The sequence below is a fragment of the Lupinus angustifolius genome, chromosome LG08 (genome assembly GCF_001865875.1).
Source record: "Lupinus angustifolius cultivar Tanjil chromosome LG08, LupAngTanjil_v1.0, whole genome shotgun sequence".
Classification (NCBI taxonomy): Eukaryota; Viridiplantae; Streptophyta; class Magnoliopsida; order Fabales; family Fabaceae; genus Lupinus; species Lupinus angustifolius.
The window spans coordinates 24,045,340-24,072,448 of NC_032016.1; the positions used below are offsets into that span (position 1 = coordinate 24,045,340).

The 27,109-nt window shown below is 32.4% G+C and overlaps 3 protein-coding genes across 7 annotated transcripts; all 3 read right to left on the reverse strand.

Moving 5' to 3' along the window:
- LOC109355394 (uncharacterized protein C20orf24 homolog) lies at positions 556–3,113 on the reverse strand. Its single transcript, XM_019598534.1, has 4 exons — positions 2,861–3,113; positions 2,366–2,469; positions 1,173–1,302; positions 556–1,088 (listed from the first exon to the last, which is right to left on the reverse strand). The coding sequence occupies exons 1-4, from the start codon at positions 2,969–2,971 to the stop codon at positions 1,050–1,052; spliced, it is 384 nt and encodes a 127-aa protein (XP_019454079.1). The 5' UTR covers positions 2,972–3,113; the 3' UTR covers positions 556–1,049.
- LOC109355393 (uncharacterized protein C24B11.05-like) lies at positions 3,774–8,146 on the reverse strand. 4 transcript variants are annotated; one of them, XR_002108658.1, is made up of 9 exons: positions 7,604–7,751; positions 7,446–7,511; positions 6,295–6,392; positions 6,149–6,186; positions 5,940–6,027; positions 4,720–5,019; positions 4,395–4,460; positions 3,952–4,164; positions 3,774–3,913 (listed from the first exon to the last, which is right to left on the reverse strand). XR_002108658.1 is itself a non-coding variant. In XM_019598532.1 (9 exons), the coding sequence occupies exons 2-9, from the start codon at positions 7,662–7,664 to the stop codon at positions 4,021–4,023; spliced, it is 861 nt and encodes a 286-aa protein (XP_019454077.1). In that variant the 5' UTR covers positions 7,665–7,685; positions 8,104–8,146; the 3' UTR covers positions 3,832–4,020. The 4 variants fall into 4 exon arrangements, 3 of the variants coding, with proteins under 3 accessions (XP_019454077.1, XP_019454076.1, XP_019454075.1); XM_019598532.1 differs by adding an exon at positions 8,104–8,146 and having other exon boundaries at positions 3,832–4,164; positions 7,604–7,685; XM_019598531.1 differs by adding an exon at positions 8,104–8,140 and having other exon boundaries at positions 3,832–4,164; positions 7,604–7,701.
- Positions 9,249–15,813, reverse strand: LOC109355395 (ATP-dependent zinc metalloprotease FTSH 10, mitochondrial-like). 2 transcript variants are annotated; one of them, XM_019598536.1, is made up of 8 exons: positions 15,522–15,813; positions 15,228–15,435; positions 15,040–15,111; positions 14,645–14,778; positions 13,600–14,073; positions 12,639–13,406; positions 11,623–11,850; positions 9,249–9,892 (listed from the first exon to the last, which is right to left on the reverse strand). In XM_019598536.1, the coding sequence occupies exons 1-8, from the start codon at positions 15,570–15,572 to the stop codon at positions 9,413–9,415; spliced, it is 2,415 nt and encodes an 804-aa protein (XP_019454081.1). In that variant the 5' UTR covers positions 15,573–15,813; the 3' UTR covers positions 9,249–9,412. The 2 variants fall into 2 exon arrangements, with proteins under 2 accessions (XP_019454081.1, XP_019454080.1); XM_019598535.1 differs by lacking the exon at positions 9,249–9,892 and adding an exon at positions 10,699–11,302.

Here is a 27,109-nt window from a genome sequence, read left to right on the forward strand (position 1 = left end):
TGTAGAGAAGTATTAGAGGAAGATAAGGGTCTGGAAACTTTTTATCTTTAGAGTTATGTACTAATGTTATTTGTACTGTAGAGGGAAACAATTTTCTCTTATAACAAATGTAACTATTTTCATCTCTTGAATATTATTTCTATCTTTTATATATACATAGGTGCATCTCAATGACTAATGGTTGGTTGTACACAATGGGTTTATGGGTGTTTTACATTGTTTTGCTAAAGGTAAACCCTGAACAAAAAGATAATTGTGAAATTTCACCTTAATAATTTAACTTTTGGTACTACTAAGGGTATCCTTTACCTTTTTGGGTAATGAAAAAATCTCTTTCTGAGTTTGTAGCTACCCCTTCCAACAAGTATTGCACCCAGGAATCGAATCTTTGGCTTTAGGGATCCAGTGAAACATTGCACTACTAGACCAACGCCTTTCCACTACCTTAACATTTTGACTTGATTCTATATAATTGTGTACAGTAAGGATAGTAATAACCATCAAACTGTTTCATATTCTTGTTTTTAGTCTGCAATAGTTTTTGCCTAAAACCAATATATAATTGAAATGGCATGCATAAATACACCCCAACAATGCATGATTAAATAATCACTTGGTAACAGCTGCAACCAAAATACCTTTCCCCTAACAGATACACCAAGAACAAAAAAGTGCGAACCTAAGCCAGAGTTCTAGCATGACATAACCACGACGATAAATGGTCCTTCAGAATTTGCCTGCAATCAATTTTATTTCACAGTTCAACAAACAGAACTTTGATTGTCCGTTCAACAAACAGAACTTTGAATCTCATCAATTCTGCAGTCCACAATTTGCAGTAACATGTAGGGTCATTAAATGCTGGACTGAAACAACTATTTACCATGGAAAGCAGAAGCTAGTGTTCATGCACTGCAAAACCAGAGCATCTTACATAAAGAAAAGCAGATAGCTGCAATTCAAAAGATTTTTCTCATTGTTTTTGCAATCAAGTAATAAATCCTTTTGAGTGTGTTGGAGATACTAGCAAAATTTCCGATGCTGGCCAATCAGAAGTGTGCTAAACTGTAGAGTAGAGTCCAGGAAAGCTACACAGATGTAAAAAGCAAAGTCAGATTATAGCAAAAGCCTTATTATCTGCACTTGAAGCAGTGACAAACATAGCATATTACCAGGAAAAGAGTTATAGAAGCAAAAAGGCCTTCTTGGAGGAGGGCTCCATGACCGCCAAACTCTTCCTCATCAACCTTTAATATTAATGCGTAGTAACCATATATAAGCCCAGAAGACATTGCTAAGAAGCTGCAAAAGAGGAAAACAAAGCTTCAATGAAGAATACATATCGAATCAAACTTATAAACAATGCTAACCAGATGGTGCCACATCACAGCATAAAATGCAACAATAAGTTTTATTATTTAAAGATCAAGCCTTCGAATAAACTAACATGAAATAAACTATGAACTAAAGAATTCAATTCGGACAAAGACATAGGTTTTTAATGTTAAACTGTTACTGTCTTGAAAAAGAAACACGAGATTGAATAATTCAAGCCTGAGAAATTTTATAGCTAGTAAGTATTAGATTTCCACAATTCATCAAATCCTTCTGCATATCAAATATATGATCATCCAAAATAAAACCGGTTTCAGCTATGAAAGGTCACTTGATCTTTTGTAAGGTGCTCCTCGTTAATGAACTATGTTTTTTTCAAATGTTTATACAACAAAATCATCACAAAATATGAATTCATTGAAGTGATAAAGCAGAATTGAATAGAAATAATAAGATAACAACTTTGAAACTTTCTATTTCCTAAGAGGCTACCACTTTATTTGTTGAGTTTATGTTGCTGTTGCACTGTAAAATTTACACCAAAAGGCAATTTCCCGTGTGTTGTACCTAGAACAGCAGTTTCACACGCATGCAATCCACCATTGTCGCTTAATTTATGTCAACACTCGATAAATTTTATTAGGCATTGAGCTTATTAATTTTTCCGGGGTTACATACTGCCTAAGCATTTGTATCTGCCCAAATACAAGGTCATGTCCCAATCTTTCCGCCCACATAATCAATTAATAACATTGGCAGAATTCGAGTCCTCTGACTGTCACGTCTTCTCCAGTATGATGTGATCAGAAGTTAATCCTATATGATAAAAGACTCCAAATAAAATCTTATTCCCAGCATTTCTCTTGGTAAGCACAATTGCACAGTGCAATGAAAATCCACAAATATGGCCATTCATATTATTTAGCATGGTATCACAAAATAAGATAACATAAAACTTTAATGCCACATACAAACACAAATATACAATTATAACACGAGTATACTGGATAGGAAGAACAGACACACTTACAGGATAAACCATATTCCCCCAACCAACGGTATGGAACCCCAAATGAATCCGCACACAAGGCCGAGCAATTGTCTAATCCAATGCAATACGTCTCCCAATTCGTCCTAGTTGGAATAAATACAGACATAGAGAGAAAGGTTGTTAACAAGATGTCTCAATTCAATAACTGCATTAAAACAACATAATAAAATGAATGTAATTATCACTGATTTTAATTATAATTGCAGTTTTATGTGTATATGATTCTTAAACAAACACTAATAAATAATTTGACAACACATTATTACGGTGACATCTCTGTTTTTCAGAGACTACAGAAAATAAAATTGAATCCAATATATCAAAAATTAATAATCATTACATTTCAGCCCAATTTCCTGCAAACATCTCTAGGGTCAAATTGGGGTGGGGAATGGATCTACGAAATTTGAAAACAGGAAAGAAAAAATACCAAAAAAATGATATATTCCTTAATGAAAAGAAATAAAGTACAACCTTGTCCCATGAAGCTTCAGGATCGAACAATTTGGCGAATTTGGAAGGGGAAAGGTGACCATTCTGGTGCTGCTGCGGATGATTGAGTTTAACAGATTTACCTTCTTTCATACTCACAAGGCAATGACTAAGAATCAAAATAAATAAATAAACTAAAAAAAAAATAAGTAATGGGGAATGAGCTACTTCGTATAAAGTTTTGATTTTTGAATCGTGATTGGACAATTGGAATCAAATGGTCAGTGATTATGGTGTTATTAATTGCTGAGAAAAGGCGAAGGTAGATGAAAAGGAAATGAGGAAATTTAGGGTTTTCGATTGATAGTAAAAAGGGTAAGAAATTTGAGTGAGAAAGTGAGGATTTAAGAATTAAAAAATTGGGAGGTTTGGGATTGGATCTGTGTAATTGTGACTGACACAAATCACAATCTTGGATGAGGTCACTTGTTGGGTTGTGATCTTCGAACTGAAATACAATTTTATCATAAATTCAAATTAAATATTTCAATATTAAACATTTTAATAAATGCCAGATAGCTATGAATTGGGAAAATAAGTGCCAGAATGAAAAGTAATTGATGGTAACTGGTAAGCATGTACATTGAGTTATCATTATAACTTCTAAGATTGTAAATTGGAAGAAATTTTTTAATCAAATATTTAAAAATATGGAACCGTGCTTTTTTCTTATTTTATAAATTATTTCTTATAAATTAAACATTTTATCTAAACAGGTTTAGTTGATAAAAATTATACCCAAAATAACTAAAAACAATTTATACATGTATGTTTTTTGGGATTTGTTTTTCCCCTGATTGGTACACCACACACCCAAGTTACCTAAATTACATAGATCACAAAAAAAATGATTTTATTTTAAGAAAGTTAGAGGTGTAAATGAGTCGCATTTTTTATGAATTATTTAAACATGATTCCTTAAATACACAACCAAGCTTATATACGAAATCAAACAAGTTTAAGCTTGAATTTAGACTCATACAAAAGGCAAACTCAACATTTTTATTGGTCTTGAGAACAAAAGCTGCATAAAATTTACTTATATAAATATATCAATCTATTTTTAATAAAATTACATTCTTCAGGCAAGTTGCCAACATAGTACAGACATCAGCAACAATTCACAGTGGGTTACTAAACTTCTAAGCAACTGTTTCAATTGCAACCTTATACTTGGCAATTTCGTGTTTCTCATCAGCTTCCCAGAGCTCTGGAAATGCTTCCTTGATATTATGGATACTCTCCAATGCATGATCCACTCCAGTAGCTCGAACCGAAGTTCCCACCTGTATCCATTAGGCATTAAGATCTAACATTTAAATTCAAATTGCATTGTTATGAAATCAAATTGTTATATTTTAATTGTAAAGTGGTGTTTTGTTTGAGATAAAAAGTGTACTTCAAATTATACCTTCTTAAAAGGTAATTCAGTGTGCTATAAGCATAATTTCAAACTCAAAATTGTTCCTAACTTAAAATTCCTTTCATTCATAAGTATGAATTAGATAGTACTAACCGCAACGGTGTGCAGGCCCAGGCGTTTGGCCGTCAGTAAGTTGCGGATGCTGTCATCAAAGAACAACTGAAAAGAGCACAAATAATAAAACATGAGTGTATACATAAATTCTGTTGTCACCAAAAAAAGGAGGCCACTTTAAGGCAGAGGATAATTTGGTAGTGATTATATAATTACAATGATAATTTGGTACTCAATATTATAAAATATGCAAACAGCAAGATACTCCTTGCATGAGTTAATTAGACTTTAAAAGTGTGTATGCAAAGTGATGAACGAATACCTATGGCTAAAATATTAATTGTGAAAGGAATTGTGCACTTACTGTTCTTCGAGGGTCGATATCTGCAATCTTGAAAACTTTTTCAAATGCATCTTCAAAGGGTTTGCAGACAACAGGGGTCTTTGGAAGCACCATATCAGAATCAGGGTTGCAAATGTACTCATAAAAGTCAAAAATTCCTGCACTAGTTGGTCTGGATTCCGTGTCATCTTTATCATCAGGAGGATTGACGTTGTTGGAGGAATTCAGAGTGTCAAAACTTATAATTTTCTCAAAGCAGTCCTCTAGACCAAGCCTACGAAGCACTCTGGCTGCATGGCCATCGTCTGCATTTGTGAAAACCTGAAAAGGAAAACAAAAAATAAAGGTTAACTTATCATGCAGGTCCCTTAAGTAAAATAGAAGGGCAGGTAAGTGTAGGCGACTTTACCCCGCAAGCGACCAGGTTGTTTGAATCCATGATCTCATGGTCACTAAGCAGCAACCTTATCATTGCGCCAAGTCTCACCCTCTACTTAAATGAGGTGCAACACAAGGACTTCCTAGGATATCATTCATCCTAGTACTATTCTCCCAAGCAACTTAATTGCATGTAATTACGTGATTGAGTTATTTTAGAATTTTCAAATAGGTCCCTAGACTTAGAAAATTTTGATTGGGCTCGTGATCTTTTAAAATTGTTTCTAATTGAATCCTTGAACTTTAAAATTTGTAATTGGATCTTGAACTTTAATATTATATTTACACAAGGACCAATTCACCAATAGTTAAAGCTTAAGGGGTAAGTATAAAGAAAAAATAGTTCATGGTGACTACTTGCAAAAGACATAAAAAGTTTAGGGGATTTTTATGCATTTTTCCATAATAATAATGATGATCGTGATAATGATGATACACTAATATTAATTGATGATAAATTAATTAAATTAGTGGTGCAATTTCATTTAGGCAACTAATACAATTACAATTTTTTTAAGGCAGGGGAATAACGGGAATTAAGAGCTATCGAGACTCAATTACAAATGGCTTTAAAAACTAGGATCGAACTACAAATTTTTAAAGTTAAGGGATCCAATTACAAATGATTTTAAAGGGATACAAATAGTTTAATGGCCTATTTGAAAACTCCCAAATAGTTGGAACATTGCAGAGTAATTTAACCAAAAGTAAATTACACACATGCATCATGCTGAATAGAGACTTCATACTCAGCAAGTACTACTTTCACTATTAACAAAATAACAAAAAACAAAAAAACTTACAACTTTCCTAATAGGCAGGCTCTGCAAAATGCCCTTGAGAACAGGATCTGGTTTCAGCAAATCATATTGCAATCTCCCATGAACAAATCTGTTTAACACAAAATAGTCTTGGATGAGATGCCCATTTCACATGGTTTCAACTTCATTTAAATGAATGGCCCAAATAAAAAAGATGGGTGAAGGTTGAATGAAGGTTAAAGACAAATTACCCATGAAAGTCATTGTAGTCAAAGTCATAGCCAATTGCCTGGCGAGTGGACAAAAAAGAAGAAAAAAATGTCTCATTTGTTAATCATCACCTTTCTTTGCATTAAAACAATGTCTACAATACGATGCCTTGAAATTTAAATCGTACCCTTAGACCAGCCATTGTTGTCCCATAAACCTTATATAATGAATAGCACAATTCAGGAACTTTAGCAGCCTCTATACCAAGCTTTTCAACCATATACTCTGTCCAACACACCCGATTCAAAGTTCAATTAAAAAGGAACAAGTTCAACTCCAAAACTAGATAATTTCATACACACACACCAACAACAACAAAAAACACACCCACTCAATAGAGTAGTATTTTTGGTTGAACTCTCCTCATGTGCATAAACTATTTATGTTTGGTTGAATCAAAATAATAAATGTTTGCATGAAAAGAAGAGTTTCATTGTATCAAAGTAGATGAAATCTACAGCTACTCAAAATAACCAGAATCTAATTATTTGGAGATTTTGGTTATTGAAGGAATATGAGTTGAACATATGGCAAGTCTTACAAACAAGTGAGTTTGTTGAGAAAAATTCTCAAACAAACAAGGTCTATGAGTATATCCACCTTTGCTTTAATCTAAACTGGCATTATGATGGCATTTCGGAGAAAGATCGGGGTTGATTTAAGGGACTATGAATGGTGTATTTGAACCAGAAGGTTAACCACAAGTTAAGTTACAAAGGTTTCATCTCAAAGCCAATTAGCAATGAGAGGTGCAAACCAACTGGTATTTAAACCATGCCTAGGAGAATGAGGCAGATGATGTGGGACTTACTTCTCAACATGCCCGATCCGAAGAGGTCTACCGAACTAGGCAATGGCCATCTTTTGTCTCATAACAATCAAAGAGAAGTTAAGCATGTGGGAGACTTTGATCTCGTAAAACAAACCTTCCCGAATTTTAACCGAGGACGGTATTGATGGGCATCCAATTAAGATGGTAATTCAGATAAGGAAGAAAGGTGTTCAGGGTAATTTGAAAGAGAGAAGAGAATGTTGCACATTTTCTCTGTTTCTGCATTATTATCTTGTTTTCCACAAATTGTACTACTAAATTTTCAGTACTAACGATCTGCACTCATTTCTCATTTTGTCCTAGTTCTTTCTTAATACTTGGTTGGTATCTAATACATTATAATCTTAGCCCACTAAGAAATAAAGGTTGAATCACCCTTTCTTATTTTATACATAATCTTACTGCTTTAGATAAGTATCATAGCACATAATCTTAAATTTGATTACCTTCAATATTTTTTGCCACTTGGACTGACAATCCAGAACTGAGAGGATAAAGGGTATCATCAACATCTGAAATTATCAACAAAAACAAGTTATACAAAACCAGATCAAGATAATGAAGCATGTAAAAGAGAAAAAATCAACAGATCTTGATAACTTACCAAATAAAAGACAGTTATGTTTTGCATTTGGATCTTCCTGAAAGTGATGAGAATTCTCCATCTTGACTCGAATTCAGAGAACCTAATTATAATTAAAAGTAGAAAGATCAAAATAACAGTTGCCGAGAAGAATTGAAGAAACAATAACTGCCCAACGAAAAAAAAAGCATTTTGAGTAAACCCAAAAAATGAAAAATAAAAATCATGAAATACAAAATTAACGCACACATAGTTAAAATGCAGAAAATGCATAAACCAAATAATCATATTTAAACACGCATAGTTTTTTTGTTTAAAAAAAAGATGATTAAGTAGCCATATGCAGAGAACATTACGAAGGGCGCAGACCCAATCGTTGGAATGGTAATGAACACTAAAAGCAATGGTTGGAAATGAAAGTGTATTGTTTTGAAGATATAGAAAATGGGAAGAGAGGAGAGTGTGTTAAAGTAAAAGTGAAGCAGATCCAGAAATGAGAATAGAGTAATGAGAGTACATACAGAGAAAGAGAGAGAGAGAGAGAGAGAGAAATTGGTGAATGAATGGAGAGGAGAGAAGAAAGGAAGTGTTTAAATAGAACGAAAGAATGTTCAAAATTCAGAATCGCGTTGCCTGAAAGCGACTGACTCATCAACTAGTCGTCGGCAGAGAAAATTACTTCACCAATTGAAAAATATAAGATAATGTATAAAACTCATATATATTGTTCTTGTATGTATTTTTTGTGTGCATATTATATCATTTTTTCAATTCAATAATTTATATTTTTAAGCTATATTAATTTAATTTTTTATTGTCTTAAATTCTGGTCAATATAATTTATATTGAAGTTATGCATGGCGTAAATGTGGTTGAAAAACACTTAATTAAACTTCTGTTTTTCTGTTAAATGAACTTGGTCAAACAAAAAAGTTAGACTACATATTAATTGTTCAATGAGTTAAACAGGCATTATAAATTATAAGTATGATTAGAGTAGCTTGTGCATATGTATATATTTTTTTGTTTAAACCACAAATATCTTTTACTCAAAGGAGGTGAATCTCCTTCAACTGAGTAGAAAGGTCAAATTAACAATTAAAGATGCAAGGGAAGGAAAAGAAATAAAGAGAGAAGTGTGAATGAAGAGAAAAGGGAACAGAGGAAAAATTAAATAGACAAACAACGTTGTCAATAGGTTAGAGAATCACGTTTAGTGAAAGCGATTGATTGATTAGTGAACTGTTACGGGGAGAAACGACGCAGTTTTGGTAGGATGAGAGATCTTAGAAAGAAATAATTTAATATTTTCTTTATTTTTTTGAGCCAGCTCTTTCTGATTGTGCCACTCGCATGCATCAAGTTTTTAATATTTAAATTTTTCGAATATTTTTCTTCTAATTATTATTACGCGTCAATGTTGAATACTTTTCTTCTAATAGAGCACTTTCACATGTGCTGGGTTTTTTTTACAATAAAAATGAAGTAATCAAAACAATTATTTATGTCTGGTGTTTATTTTTAAATTCTAATAATGCACGTGAAGGAAAATGGATGTAGGAACATAATATACCATAGCCATGTCCATATCTATGTCCTTGTTCTCATATGGTAGTGTTGTGTTGTGCATAAATGTTTCAATATAAACAGAACAACATTAGCTGAATAACTGACAACTGGATTCACTAGTTTATAACATATCCGTAACAGAAAAAACAAGAATGAAATATCTTCTATTTAGCAGTTATGAGATACATCATAGCTTTGTCCATATCAGAGAATGGAAAAAACAACAAATTCATGTACAATAACAAACATAAACTTCCTCATCTATGTGGGAACAACCTGGGGATCTAATGGTGGAGATCCACCGCTCTCGCCGGACTCGTTGACAGGGCTTTCTAGTATCTTTTCCTCGACCTCCTCAAAACCTTGTTTGAATCTATCATAATTGGTGGGTTCAGCAGACTTGAATGGTCTTTCACCCAGAACTTGAAGTAAGTCATCCTGGTGAAGCACCTCTTTTTCAAGCAGCAACTCTGCAATTTTAGCCACTTCTTCCTTGTGTTCCTCAATAAGCTGTACCGTTTTTTCATATGCTTTGCCTACCCATTCGCGCACTTCATTGTCAATGATTGCAGCAGTTTTGCTGCTGTATGGTTTTGACATCTCAAACGAGTCCTCTCGTTGAGGAAAAGAGAGAAGGCCAACTTTGTCGCTAAAACCATAGACTGCTACTTGCGCATATGTCATCTTGGTCACTTTTTCCAAATCATTTTGCGCTCCAGTTGAGATTCTCCCAATGAGAACCTGGAATAAGAAGGCAGGGAAACCATCATTTTCGTGGCTACGAAGGATGGGATTGTGAAACAATTTACAACTGAAAAACCTAAAAATGAATAATTGACTTCTTTTAATAGAAAGGAATCAGCATTAGTCATGTTAGATTCCATCTTAAAACCAATAAACATAAGTGTAATAAGCCCAATAGGTATATAAACTGCCACACCCCAGGAATTGAGGCAGGTGATATTGGACTTCCAACGAGTCGCATAGCAAAGAGTTGAAGGAAAAAACAGCAGATGATAAGAAGAAGAAAAAGTCAACAATAAGCAATATGCTGAAATTACCTGCTCTGCGGCCCGACCACCAAGAGTCATGCAAGTCATATCAAAAAGTTGCTCCTTTGTCATGAGAAGGTTCTCATTTGGAACATACTGGGCAAATCCAAGAGCTGCAGTGCCACGAGGAACTATGGTTACTTTCAATAAAGGTTCAGCATGTTCCAAGAACCAGCCAGCAACAGCATGATGTTCAGCCTACAACTCCTTTTTGGGTACTCACCACTTATAACTGTGTGTAAATAAAAATTTCTGGGAAAGAGAAATTATTTTGCCTTTACATTCTTATAGCTCGAGTTCTGAGGAGTTCAGTAATATGCTCTAACACTTGCGTAAGTACTTCATCTGCAACAGTTGATGGCTCAAAATAAAAAATGAACAAGTACATGCATTGTCCCGTGGTAGTGATATGTAGGAAATTTTCAATATAAACAGGTCAAGAATAGTTGAATAACTGAACACGTGATTGTCTAGTTTATAACATATCCATAACCAAAAAAATGAAAAATAAAATATCTTTTATTTAGCAGTTATGAGATACAAGCTTTCTCTATATCAAGGAATGGAAAAACAACAAATTCATGTACAATAACAAACAGTCTAACATAAACTTGGTCAATTATGTGGGAACAACCAGAGGATCTAACGGTGAAGATCCACCGTTCTCCTCAGGCTCATTGACAGGTTTTTCTATTATCTTCTCCTCGTCCTCCTGAAAACCTTGCTTAAATCTATCATAATTGGTGGGTTCGGCAGACTTGAATGGCCGTTCTCCCAAAACTCGAACCATGTCATCTTGGTGAAGCACCTCTTTTTCAAGAAGCAACTCTGCAATTTTAGTCACTTGTTCCTTGTGTTCCTCTATGAGATGTATTGTTCGTTCATATGCTTTGCCTACCCATTCGCGCACTTCATTGTCAATGATTGCAGCAGTTTTGCTGCTGTATGGTTTTGACATCTCAAACGAGTCCTCTCGTTGAGGAAAAGAGAGAAGGCCAACTTTGTCGCTAAAACCATAGACTGCTACTTGCGCATATGTCATCTTGGTCACTTTTTCCAAATCATTTTGCGCTCCAGTTGAGATTCTCCCAATGAGAACCTGGAATAAGAAGGCAGGGAAACCATCATTTTCGTGGCTACGAAGGATGGGATTGTGAAACAATTTACAACTGAAAAACCTAAAAATGAATAATTGACTTCTTTTAATAGAAAGGAATCAGCATTAGTCATGTTAGATTCCATCTTAAAACCAATAAACATAAGTGTAATAAGCCCAATAGGTATATAAACTGCCACACCCCAGGAATTGAGGCAGGTGATATTGGACTTCCAACGAGTCGCATAGCAAAGAGTTGAAGGAAAAAACAGCAGATGATAAGAAGAAGAAAAAGTCAACAATAAGCAATATGCTGAAATTACCTGCTCTGCGGCCCGACCACCAAGAGTCATGCAAGTCATATCAAAAAGTTGCTCCTTTGTCATGAGAAGGTTCTCATTTGGAACATACTGGGCAAATCCAAGAGCTGCAGTGCCACGAGGAACTATGGTTACTTTCAATAAAGGTTCAGCATGTTCCAAGAACCAGCCAGCAACAGCATGACCTGATTCATGATAAGCAACAGTACGCCTTTCAAGCTTGCTTATTACCTGGTTAAGAAACAAAGGTATAAGAATTCTGACTAGCAAGTGGAAAAAGAAAAGTGAATTGCAAATTAGTCACAACATATTCTGTTCATGGTAGCATGTAACTTTCAACATCATGAATTGAAGTTTTAATGCCTAAGATCAATAACATAAGAATCAAAAGATGCAGGCAAAATATAATGCACAGTCCTAGCAAACATTAAAATGAAAGACCAGTAGATGAAAGCTTTCGCATACAATCTTTCCCATTAAGACCATCTTTGGCGGGATAAATCTGTGGTATGTATTATTTCACAGGAGATAGGAAAAGTTTTTCCACACTCTGAATAATAGCAACTATGCGATCAAACAATAACTTAGCTATATATTATGGAAACACCTGGTCTTATAATTTTTGTCTCAAGTTCTATGACATAAACTGAAAAAGGATATAACATTTTATTATATGAAATTGTATAATACGTTAATAAATTAATTTTACTTAAATGAACCCCCACAAAATTTCCCCTTTCCTCATCTTCCTATTATAGATATCCCACTGTAACTTACGAGTTATGAACAAAGGCTTATCATTCTCAAGTTGAAATTAATCATTAATTTGTACAAACTATTAGACAACATCTTATTTATGCGAAAACTATTTTTCACTTCAATGATGATGACAGGGAAGAAGGCATTATTATAACTATCCCGATGATGATGAAGACTTATATAAATTACACCTAGCCCCTCCGACACCCTTTTCCCAAACCATGCTAATAGTAGAATAAGTAAAAGCATAAATGACATACCCTGTTCCTCTTCTCCAGGCCACCAATGATCCTATCGATCGCTGACTCAAAATGTTCCATTGTGACTTGTGTTTTCTCGCCTCTTGCAGCAATCAGAGCAGCTTCATTACAAACATTAGCAATGTCAGCACCAGCAAATCCTGGGGTAAGTGCTGCAAGCCTTTGTGAAAAATATGAAGGTTCATGGTCAAGTTTGATCTTTTTCAAGTAGATCTGAAATATCTGGTCACGGCCTTTAATATCAGGCTTGTCAATGGTTATCTGGCGGTCAAATCGCCCAGGCCTAAGCAGAGCTTTGTCTAAGATATCAGGTCTATTTGTTCCTGCAAGTACAACAACCCCAGCAGTGGTTCCAAAACCATCCATCTCCACCAACAATTGATTCAAAGTACTTTCACGCTCATCATTTGCACCAGAGAAACCTCCACGTCCCCTTGCTCGACCAATTGCATCAATCTCATCAATAAATATTATACTGGGAGCACACTGCCTTGCTTCCTGAAACAAGTTTCTCACCCTGGATGGTCCAACACCGACAAACATTTCCATGAAATCTGAACCAGAAATTGAAAGAAATGGCACAGCAGATTCCCCTGCAGTTGCTTTTGCTAAAAGGGTTTTTCCTGTGCCAGGAGGACCCACCAAAAGAGCACCTTTTGGAATCTTCGCGCCAAGTTCTTCATATTTCTTTGGGTTCTTGAGGAAGTGGACAAACTCCATAATTTCTTGCTTTGCCTCATCACAGCCAGCGACATCTTTGAAAAAAACCTGAACAAATACAAATATTTAAGAAAAATATCATCTATTAAATGAACTTATAGCCAAGTTATGTACCACCACTCCCTCTTCTAAAAAACTACTAAAGTAAACAATAACAAAGGCAGCTGGGGAATATACTGTTTAAAATTGAATACAAAAGATACTGCCATTTTATTTATAGAAGAAAAGGAAAGGTACCAACCTTGTTTTTAGCATTTTTGTCTACTTTGGTAACATGGGCTTTTCCTATATTGAATATGCCACGACCGCCCTTACCACCACCAGGACCACCAACACCAAGTCCACCTTGCATTTTCCTTCCCATATAGAGAAGAGTTCCCAAAAGCATCAGTGTAGGAGCAAATCTCAACAACTCCTGGAACCAAACCATTTCAGAAGAATATGTAACAGGAATGTAATCATGAGGGTCAATGCCTAGCGCTTCTTGAGCTTCCTCTAACTTCTCCTCAAAAGACTCAACACTTCCAATATTGAAATAGTACGTATACTGGCCACCAGTTCTTTGTCCAGGGAGGGTCCCTTGAACAACTTCACTGTCTGCTGGGTTACGGGGAGAGCTCCTTACATATACTTTGGCAACTGACTTATTTGTAACAACAATATGGTCTACTAAGCCTGGTTCCAAAAGCTTATTTTTAAACTCCTGAAAGCTGATCTGCAAAGAATCAAATTCTGGTCCATGTCAGCAAGATGATAATGATGAAATAAAAGAAACTACAATAATTAGACACAATGACCCTGTTGCCAAAAGCAGGTGGTTGGACTCGGATCCAGTTATCATGCAAAGAAACCTCAAAACAAATAAGACCAAGAAAATGTCAAACATTGTTCATTGACCAAGATAGTTTAAGACTTGCAACCAGATACTAGCAAGCAAAGGATATAATGCTTATAAACATCGAGGAATATATCCCACAATAACAATCTTGACCATTGGAGATTAGCAGCAAATATCAGGCAGCACATAGCTCATCTTGTAGAATTACGCACATTTGCAATCATGAACTCTCAATCAAACACCAACTCTAGCGAAATAAACTTCTAGGGATTATCTGAGCCTCCAAATAAATAAGAGGGTTCCAAACAAATATCCACACATTTGAAACCATTTTACTCATCATATAGAGTGCATATATTGATTTATCTGAATTTCTCAACCCAACTTCACATACATAAATAAATTAAACCGTGACAAGTCACTGTAAGAAGTTTGAAGTTATGGCTACCTGCTGTTGTTCGCGAGGACCGAGTGAAAACGTAAGAAATACCCCCAACACCAATAAAGGTAATATGTTTTGAAATTGCTTCATGAAAAAATCTTTCAAATTTTCATTATCGTCTGTCTTTGTGTTTGAGTCGTCTGCAATCAAGAGGAGAATTCAAGTGTTAAAAGTTGTTAGTGGCATTCCTTTTCTAATAATATAAACTGGAAATGACATACATGATTAATTCCTACACACACCTACAATTTAATCATTTCAGTCCAACAAGATTCAAGGGAAAGGAGCTCCGGTATTGGTGTCAGAACACAATCAACACATGTTTCAAACCATAAATATCCATATCCCCTCTACACTACAGCTGTAAATGAAGTTTGTAGGTGGTAGATTTGCTTTATTACCTTTAGATTCCTGTTTCGAATCGTCTCCCTTCGGAACTTCCTTCTTTTCTTTGGGGTAGAAGTTCTCATAATCTGCCAAAAACAAAGGAATACTAATCAAAACACTAACTGAAGGCAGAGCACATTTCATTGACTAAGATGAATAGAATCAGTTTCAATTTCAACATCCCAATAAATCCCTAACTTACTCTTTTTCTTAGGGGCTTCACTGGAAAACAAGCGAAGGAGCCTAGGGTTTGCTCCAATAGACTTAAAATCAGACAAATTGGAATCGAAGCCATTGTTGGCAGGAGCTATGTAACCCCTCAAAGACACTCCTCCATCGGAAAAGGATTCACCGTTCCTACGTGAAGCTCCAACTAGGGTTCCCAATCTCCCATCGCCCGTCAACAAATTCTATAACCCAAATCCAAAGTTAGGTTCTTTTTGTTAATAGCTGTTTTGCAACGAAGAAATTGAATCAAAATGAAAGAAAAGCTTACTCTAGCGCGAGAAGAACGAGAAAGGGATCGCCCAATTCTTGAAAAAATCATCGTTCGGAGAAACACAGTATTAATCTTTATCTGAAAATGAAATTTAATTGTAACAAAACAAAACAGATCTAATATGAATGGGAAGAAACGTTATTATATGGCGGCCTGATAAACGAAACGATGATAATACTAAAATATCAGTTGTTGTTGTTCGATAGAATGGAGAAAACACGTGGCACGTTAGTCGTAGCAAATGCGGAGGTTTAACGCTTTGTTTGGTTCAGATATACGACGTCGCACATAGTGCTTTGAGGTCAAGAAAAACACACGTTGGCTTCGCTTATAATTTTGTCTTCCTACTAGGGGAAATTTGCAATATCTGATTTCTAGATTTCTAGTTCAGCCCTTCGTGGTTTGTGCCGGCTGGTTCAACCGATAAATCAATAAATCGGTCTCATTACTAGTATAGTATAGTAATAATACTGGTTGTGCAATCATACCGATTAAAATCAGTCAAAATTAATCAAAACTGGTTATACCGGCTGATTTTCAATTGAATCTTATCGGTCATACCAGCCAATTTTTATTTAAAATTAATTTTTTAATGAAATTGAAAAAATATTTATTTTTCAACATTAATAATAATATATTATATTTTTATATCTAATAATATAGTATATAGGAGTTTTATGTATTGGTATTACTTTTTAAGAAAATAACAATTAATAATAGATAAAAAAATATCAAAGAATAGTAAATAATATTTTAAATATGTATAAATTTTTACACTAATATTACTAAATATGCTCGTGAAAGGAACAAGACATAAGCTATAACAATAGGATACCTCATATCTTTACCGTATAGTTTTTAAACTTTAAATTGTAAAAAAAACATTATCCCTTCTTTGTTATTATGTTTATCAAATGAGTATATCATGAGCGATCATAGTCATATACTTTTAGGATGAAAATCTAAACTAAAGTCATGTTGAGTTCTATTTAAAAATATATATGTTGAGTTGGAGGCAAAATAATACGGTTTAGAACCCTATGAATGTTTCTATCGTTACTTCATAATTATTTTAAAAATTAATATCATCCAATAAAAACAAGAATTAATACGTATACATTAATAGTATAAATGTTTTTTATACTATCAGTAAGTTATCTACTATTAATTTATTAATTGTTATTCTAAAAAAAACAATACAAATCAATGGTGGATAATATATTAACAATGTAAAAAACTTTACATTGTTGGTACATAGATTTTAAACTTCAAAACATAGATTAAAAATATTTTCCACGTTTGTTTAAATAAGTTTTTTTTAATATGGGCTTGAGTGAGGGCTACATGTTTACTTCCCGAAATTATATTCAAGATTTGTGAACGAAGAAAACTCCTACTAAATAATTAACATTGTTATAATATGGAAATATTGCAATCCTAATAAGATTGTCTCTTAACATACCAATATCTAGAGCTAACTAAATCTAGTTTTTTCGATGAAGATAAAAAGTGTGGCATCAGATAAATCCTTCTGATTCAATTATACTGTAGCCAACATCATCAAGTAAATTAGTTACTGATAATTACCTATGACAGTTGCTGATAACATATTGAAACTATACTTTCAGATAGAATGACTATGAAGTATGAACTACAATGTTTAACAGTATAAAATTTTCACCAAAATTAAACTCATATATACTATATATAAAATTAAAACATATTAAAACTACTTACATGACATAATTTCTAATTACCTATTTTATCCTTATAATTAATAATTATTACAATATTTTTTCAAACAATAAAAATATAAATGAAGGTTAGAGGAAGTTACATCCACTAAATATATTAAACTAGCAATGTATTTTTTAATAATATCATAATTCATTTTTTCAAAAAATTATAATATCATGTACGAAAAAGTGATATAAATCTCTAAAATAAAATATATAAAAATTAAATATTTAATATTAAAAATTAAAAAATGTGGATCGACAGACACGGAGTGACTGCCAACATGCTAGTGTTGATAATAGTGTTACTTTATTGTGGGTATTTTCCTTGCTTAGTATATTTTGTGGACTAATCCTGGTGGGCTGGGCTTGGAAAACCACATACAAACCCAAATAATCTTTCAGGCTACTTGTATTTGAAGCTGGTTTAGACTCTTTGAATCCTTCATTGAAGGTGACAAAATAGTCTTCAACTTCTCTGATGTTAGCCCAATTTTGCTTGTGGTAATATATTTTACATTTTATTTAAGAATGTTTGGTTAAGTTTAAAGATTATAAAAACTAGCTTGCACTAGTGTGTTCTTATTGTTTAAGATTGATTGTATACTCGGGTTTATTAAATATTAAAGGATTTAATTAATGAAATGCTTACGTCTCTTGAAAATAAGAAAAGTAAAGGAAAGAGAGAACATCACATAAAGAGAGAAGACTCGTTTAAATTATTGACAATATTGATAATAAGGTTGTTGTTAGTAATAGAGTAAATGTTTCTACATGTATATTGTTCATTGATAAGTACACCCTAATCTTTTTATCATAAAGTATAACAAACACATTTAGTTAACTTTATCATTCAGTTTCTATAAGAAAAAAGTAGAAAAATAAATATAATTGACACAATAGTAGGACAAAAAAGTGAGATTAAAATTAATAGAAATAAAACAATAGAATGTAAATAAAAAGATGAGACACATTAACACATTTTCAAAAATTATATAAGAGAGCAATTTTGGAATAAAAAATTATGCATGTTAAATTATTTATTTGGCTTAACAAATATTTTAAGGATTTAATATGTATACACTACAAGGTAAGTATTTTGTATATTGTCAGCAAATTATCCACCATTGATTTATTAACTATCATTGACACTCAAACAAAAGTAATATAAATTATAAATTAATTGTTGATGATATGTTGATAGTGTAAAAAATTTACATTCTTAATACTTAGATTTTAAACTCATATTTTAATTTTATATACTATATAGAAGTATAGAAATGTTGTAACTTCATACATTTATAAAGTTTTGTTTTCTTAAGGATAGATGTATATATGGTAACCGAGTACGCAAATTAGCAAATTAATAATCCATTACGGATTTGACCACCAAGTTGTCAGCGAAACTCTGCTCAGTGCTCACAAAAATCTGGTTTGATAATTTGAATGTTCTCAAATTTTTGGTTAAGCCTAACTCCTCTCTAATATTCGACACTGAAGTATTAAAATGTGAGAAAAAAGAATATATTTTATTTTTTATTAAAAAACTTAAAATTATGATCTTCAAAACTTTTTTCACCACATGTTATAATCACCGTCCAATACTCTATTCCTATGAAGCACGGATATTGATATGTGTGTCGGGTACAATATGTATCTGATACGTCGATACGTATTTTTTCAAAATACAGGATACAATACGTTCAGGAATACGCGTATAAAATAATAAAAACACATAAAATATGATAAAATTATAAGTGTAAATCAAAATATCCAAAGTAAAAAATATAATGGAAATTTAAAATCATGCCTCCATAACAAATCTATTTTATCCTATTTTAATGAAAACAAATATATCCTAAAATCATTGCCCTCCATGACAAATATATCTTATCTTATTTTAATGAAAACGAATCTATCTTATTCTATTTTATTAGAAACGAATCTATTTTATCATGTTTTATTGGAAACAAATCTATTTTATCTTGTTTTATTGGAAACGAATCTATAATCCTATATTTTACTGAAGACGGATCTATATATCATATATTTTATTGAAAACGAATCGGATACGTGTCTTAATATTTATTTATTTTATTTTATTTTTTTAATTTTTAGATACTCTATGGATATATATCCTTCACAAATCTAAATGTATCCATGTCGGACACCGATACATGAGGGTGTTTGACGAATCCGTGTTTCATAGCTCTCCTCTATAGTAGTGGGGAGATCCCTATCCATTCCCATATTTTCAAACTCCTTCCAACACAACCTGTCTCTATCGTATCAAAATATATGGAACTGGTTAATTTCTTCTATACCCCAAAAAGATACTGTATTCAAATGAGAAATTGGCATGTAAAGTTTAAATTGAAGATGCTGTATTGATTTTTGAGTTTAAAATCTGTAGACTATCAGTGTAAATTTTTTTACACTGTTAGCATATCATCTACCATTGTTTTGTATTACTTTTATTTAAGAGTCAACGGTAGATGATTGACTGACAGTGTAAAAAACATTTACATTGTCAGTATATACATATTAAATCATTGATTTTTATGTATTTCATGTAAATTATAAAATAATGTCTGATATCGAATATTTTTTTTGTATAACCAAATGTATCTCTTATCATATGAATAATAAACTTGTTCTGAGTCCCATTTTGCATTGAACATTTAAACTTATAACTTTTTTTTGGGAATGGAGTAGACTCTTACACCACTATTTAAACGTATATTATTTAAGAGAATAATATATCTTCTCATATCAGGAGATAACTTATCTCCTCTAGTCAGTAAAAATGTGACATGTGTGCTATTTTGTTTATTTTTTAAAAATATTTTTATACAAAATGATGAAACATGACACATATCATCATTTCACTGGTAGGAGGAGATAAATCATCTCCTTATACGAGGAGATACCCATTCCCTTTTATTTAATCATTGATAAAACCTTTACACACTTTATGATATCTTAAGTAATTAGAATCAACAACAAACTTAGTTAATAGAAGAAGGAAAAACAAGAAATGGAGAAACAATTAAATGAAGAGATGAATACTTGCTATTTGATTAACGTGGTGGAAAACTTATAACTAGAATATGTCTTGAACAGCACCACAAGTTGAGTACGCAATGGGGTGGCCATTGTTTAGTGAGATAAAAAATGTATTTATTTGAAACAAAATGCACACTCCCCAGTCCCCACCTGACCAAATCATCATCCATTAAGCAAATCACATGTCTACATGTGAGATTCCCCATATTCTCTCAATTAGATATGCCCAACAAAACCATTGTCAAAACCCAAAAACACCACCTCAATAAGCTAATTGGAATTTTTTGGACCAGAAGAAAACTATCATCTCGGATACTGGAGGGTCCAATACATAAAGATTATGACATATGTTAATAAAGAAAATTTAATGGTCCACATTTTAAACTATTCTTAAACAAGAAAATTATAAATTATTAAATCCTCTTTTTACCTTACACATAAGATTAACAGGGGAGATAAAGAATCCATAATCATGTTTTTGGACTAATGATCAAATAAACACCACGTGACATGACATGTGTTGACCATCCATGTCATATTTTGACTACTCTCAACTCTCACTCCTTTATAACTTGATTGCATATCTTTGCCTTTTGATTTTAATAACTTGGCTACATTTCTAGCTACCTCAAACTTTTCTCCTACTGTGCATGCCAGATTGCAAGTCAAGCTTTCAAAAGGTACTAAAGAAAATACTTTTTTCACATTGACTCAAATTACCCTTTATATGCTCAACCAAAAAGAAAAATCTATACTAATTTTGTTTACTAAAGGAATAAGGATAATGATACTTTCAAGCATTGATTGCAAAAAAAAAATTTGACCAGTCAAATAATCTTGAGAAACAACGTTTGTTTCTAACTCATTGGATTCCTCTTGTACATTTTATATATTTTTTCAATCTCCCAAAAAAAGTTTGTTGCTGCTTTAAGAACTGCAGTTTGATATATTTAACTGGAGTCTGTGACCACAGTACTGACTACTGAGTGCGGCAAATTCTATGACGACATTAGTACAAAAAGAAGGAAAAAAAACACCTTCATATGTTAAGTTTAATATGCCTTTCGTTGAAGGTATTAATTTCAGACTCTACTTTCATATATTAAAATATTTGGAATCTGATGAATACTGCTCTTGTTACGTAGTTGCCATGTGCTTAAGAATCCATTCCTTCAATGAATTATTTAATGAATATAATAATGTGGGTATTATCTAAATCCTATAATGTATTCAGCACTAGTTGTGATTGTCACAAAATTTACAAAATAAACTAAGGTTTTCATTGAGTAGAAAAATATGAAACCTATATCTATATCTAAGATTAAAAAGGAGAAAAAGATACTTTAGCACCGAATCCATAGATAGGAGGTAGAGTAAGTGCTATGTGATTGCAGTGATCATAAGAATGATTGATCATCATATCTATATCACCCACTTGCTAATTAATTATCCTATAATATAAAAAAATCATAACTAAGAAAACGGTGCAAGGGTTTAAGATCATTTAAGGAATATATAGTATTTTATTGCAATATCTTATAATGCATATTTTTTTGAAAGATCACAGTTACCTAGAATGCTAGGTCTGAACAAAATTACTAATTTTAAAACCAATTTCATCAGTGTGAATAGAAACACAACAGTCACGTTCATAAGAATAAGATATAAGGATGATGAACGTTAGTCTCTTATGCTAATTCTTAAGAGTTATAACTCAGACACACCTTTTGACTATCATGAATATTGTTGAGTTGATGCTTCCATCCATGTGCACATTTTCTGCCTAAGGAACATAGCATCTTAAGTGAATTAGGAACTAGTGTGATGAAATTATACATATTTGGAAGGTCTTTTAATGTTAAAACTTGCACAACTCCTCCACATGAGAACAGCTAATATTGTAGTCTACTTAATAAGTAAGATACACTGTTCTTATGTGATGCCATTTAATGTGGGTATGTTATCTATCGTTTATATGTATCATTGAGTCTTAAATTAAAGTAATACAAATCAATAGTGGATGATGTGTTATGAGTGTAATGATGGTACATACATATTAAACTCTTTATATTATAGTTGATGCAATACACATTAATAAAAAAAAATAAGAAATTTCTCTCTCTCTTCTACATCACATATGAATATATGATTTTTATAAGTGATTGCCATTTTAGAACTGTACAAGAGGCGTGTCTCCAAAAAGAATCAGAAGTTATTCGAGGCTATTCAAGGGACAAGGTTTCATGTGTATCAGTCCCAAGTGCCAAGGCCACTCACATCAACCAAAAGCACAAATCTTCTGCTTCCAAATTCCAAATAAAATTTGAAGTTGATTAATGATATATTTCCTTATAAAATTAATCAACTGAATTTTATAATATAAAAAGTTATGTGTCACTTTTAATTTGTAAATCAATTTACTAATAAACAAATTACTATTTTGTTATTATAGTATAAAAGTATGTGTTGGTAGATTTCATGTGAGCTTATTTCAAAGTAAGAAACAGTCAAAAGCTACAGTGAAAAGTAGGAATATATAAAGTGCCTAAAATGTTGGTAATATATACTGTTCAACTTAAGGTATCTTTGCTTAAACTTACAGTGAGAATATGTACACTCCTCAATTATCCATTAATTTTTTTATTAATAATTAGTAATTTTAGTTGTTTAATTTTTAAAATTAACAACTTGTAAATATTATCATCCAAACTTTTAAATAACTAACAAATATTAATATATACATGAATGATGGCGTAAGATATCTGATATCTATATTTAATTAGCACACTATAGCATCAAATTTTACTCAACAATTTTTTTATGATCTCTGTGTGAACCCTTGTATTTATACACTACACAGTTCCACTATAATCAACTTTCTTTCTTATCTCTTGTCAGATTCACCATTCCTCTCTCACACATAAACACACCAAGAGTCAAGTTTACACTGTGTTGGAGCTAGTTCAAGATATTACAGTACATTAACAGTTTCTGATGGATGAAAAGTGGAAGATATCAAAGAAGGAAACAGGTTCAAGCAGCCATGAATCCACTTCCACTAAGTCATTTTTCTCAAGAAGTTCTTCAACTAGAGGCTCTTCTTCAAACTCCCCTCTCCTTATTAGAAGCATGTCCACAAAGGGTTCTTCTTCTACATCCAAATGTAATAATAACCTTCCTAGGAGCTACTCACAGAAAAACTCATCCATAGGTAAGAAATGTACCAACATAGCTAAAGAACAAAAAGCCAGATTTTACATCATGAGAAGGTGTGTGGCTATGTTAGTTTGTTGGCACAAGCATGGTGATTCTTGAAGAAGCAGACAGCATAACAAGTCTATTAGACAAATACCCTTTTCAGATTTTATGGTATAATTGCAACATGGACCATTTTTTTGCTATCTGATCTAGAAGGGATCCAATATCTTTTTTCTTTTTCTTTTTTAATATTATATATTCGATTGTAATTACAAATCATCTAAGGTGAGTTATAAGATTTACACATTGCTCAAAATAGATATGTGTGTATATTATCAACAACATTATTTCAGTTTAGGCTAATCTTTACCCTACAGCCAAAGAACTTATAATCTTGATTTAGAGCTGTTATAAACTTTTACTACTCGAGATTCTTATTAAAGAACAACAACTATGATAATACTACATTTCTCATTTGGTTTAGCATCCAGAAGAAGCTTTCATGTGCTAATTAAATCCTGCATCTGATTCTATGATTCTGCCATATCTCTTGCACTATATTTGTGTGTTTAGAAGGAAATGTTTATTTTCAAGAAGAGCATAGGGAAATGATATTATTCTAACTGCTTCACCTTCCCATTATAATAATATTTAGATCTGCATTGAAAATGCAAGCCACGTTCCTTCTTTGTTTTCTGACTTTTCTCACAACAAACAAAAGTAACCCCGGATTGTTTAATTCATAATTAGTTGTACTTACCAGACCAAAGTTTTGCTTTATGTATTATTTTTTCCTTTCCTTTCTTACTCTTCAATTTAAAAGTGACACATACCAGAAGGGAAAATCTCAATCACCTTTGAGGCCTAGGAGCTTAGGTGCCACACATAAATATATAATTGGTGTTGTCATGGTTATAGAGTTGGAATCTTTCTTTTTCTTCACCCTGGTCACACTCATCGTAATTATTAGTAGCCTTTACTTTGAAATATTCCACCAAAATGTAACAAGTCTAAGAAGAAATGAAGTGTATTGCATTTCACATATTGATATTAGATATCATGTACACTCTTTAAGTTGGTATCTATTACTGTCATATTTAAAAATGAAAATCATAACAAACATTTGTAACACTGTAGATATACAGGGAAATTTTTTAGTGACATTATGTTCATTTGTCACTATGCATGAATAAGATAAAATCGTGATAGTCAGAATCCAGATAAGATAAGCATCATTTATTACTGAACCCACCATAAGAGTTGCCACAATTTTTTTGCTTCTGGTCAAACAATTGGTCCTAATATGATTTATGTGAGACTAGCATCAATTAAGGATTCTCATCAACCTCAATTTAACTTTATTATGGGATCATTAGCACTCTACATAAGCAATTAAGCCAAAAGTATTAACTTTCTTATAATGGGATCTCAACAATGCCTAAATAGAAGGAAGGTAGTGATGTGGAAATGCATGTATGGGTCCTACAAACCAGTACTAGTTCCCTCCTCTAGGACGTTGCTCAAAGAATTAATACATGGGGTGATCTATACGTGCTAGCTCCAGGTATGGTTGGTCCTCAGTTCTGTTAAAGACTAAAAAGAAAAGAATGAATGAATGATTATTATCATGGTCAACAAGACTCTTCTAGGGTGGTACCAACCTACGGGATATTCATGCTAATTAGGTGACCCATAGATTTTTTGTATGGTCATATACATGATTTTTTTTGTACAAGTATTTCTTCACATTTTTGTGATTAGAAAATTAATCTATTTCAAGGTTTATGGTTGTCCCTCTTAATAAATATTACTCCTAGAAATCGAACATTCGACTTGGATGGTCTAGTGAGGCCTTACATTACTAAACCAAAACCTTATTAGTATATGTGATTAATATTACGAGATTAATTAACATCTTGTACATTATCCATATTATTATGACAGTTTATTATAAGTTTTTATATAACTATAATAATGTATCCCTTGAATGTATGTTCTACGATACAAATACTCCTTTAAAAAAAGATAATACAAATACTGAAATTTATCATAAATATTACAAAGGGAACAAATTACTACAGCAGTGGTTAGAGTGTGACAGATAAACGTATTATGAATCAAGCTCTGAGTTACTATTTAATTTTAAAAAGAACACCACCTTCCCAACTAAGTTGCACATCAAAGTGGCATTGCATCAACCAAACACATGTTTCAGCCATTTATATCATCTGTTTAAAAGTCTTAAGACCTATAAAGTATGATCATTTATTTAAAGTAGACAAGTACTTTATGATCTTAATCCACTTAATGATATAAAGATTATACAATCTACTCCCTTTACATACAATTCCATTTCAAGAATTCAAATCTTAAATATTTAAGATTCTTTCACAAACCTTTTAATACAACAATCACAAGATAGTTGGTTAGAATTATTTATTAAATTATTATTTACTATAATGATTGACTTAATAAATTAGAGGATAAAAAGATTTCCTCACAAAAGATTAACGATATAGATTATAGAATTAAGAAAATCACCTGTGTTGTGTAGGTAAGAAATCAAACTGTAACCCAATTAACCACCAGAGGGCACACCAATAGTGTTCCTCTCACAGGGTCAACAAGATTGAACTTTGCAGGGTCTGCACTAGAATTATTAAAGTTCCCAAAACCTAGCCCCACAACGTTGAAAACTTGAAATTGAACCCTTGGTGATGCAAAAGATGGTTTTCACTTTTCAGATCCCAAAATGTTGGTGTTCTACAACACAACCTGCACACGTGTATTATAAGGTATCATCACACTCTTGGTGCAATTATTTACCTAGTGTTGTTTGGTGGAGTCCCCGTATAGTTGAATTTCAATGGATTAATGGGTACAACTTGAAAGTCTCAGTGTTACTATTTTGCCCAAAGAAATAATGTTGAGTAAAATATATGTTGTTCATAGAAGCTGCAAAATTTGAAACATTGCTTGGTCCTTGATATGTTTCAACGATGACCAAGGTGTGATTTGATATGCTGGAAGAAAATATGTATTCTCTGGTTTCACGTCTTTGTCCACATACATGTCAAAACCAATTGATTCATTATTAGTCTTCGATAATCATAAACTGTAATTAATAACAGTTTAGAGGGGAACTAAATATGTAAAAAACTAAAAAAATGCTTTTTCTAAGAGATGAAGGATCTCAATCACATTTTCATTATTCATATGAAATAAGTTTATATAATTTTAAATCATGAAGGCATGATTAGTAATTGATATTGAAGATTTGGTTGAGTCCATTAAGTACGAAACATGTAATAATTCCTCACTTCTTTATTGTTTACCCTTATTTTATAATTACTGGTGATTTTTTTGTTTAAAAAATAATAATAGTATGATCCATGGTAGATAATTAGGACATAACTACACTACATGAAAATTTGATGACATGAATAATTTCCAAGTCAAATTGGTATACAAATTCTGGTGTGCAAATATCAAATGAGGGCTAAGTTTGGTATTCAAAATTTTTTTATACTACCAAAGTATCTCTCACCTTATTAAATAAGAAATTAATCTCTTTTGATGTGTAAC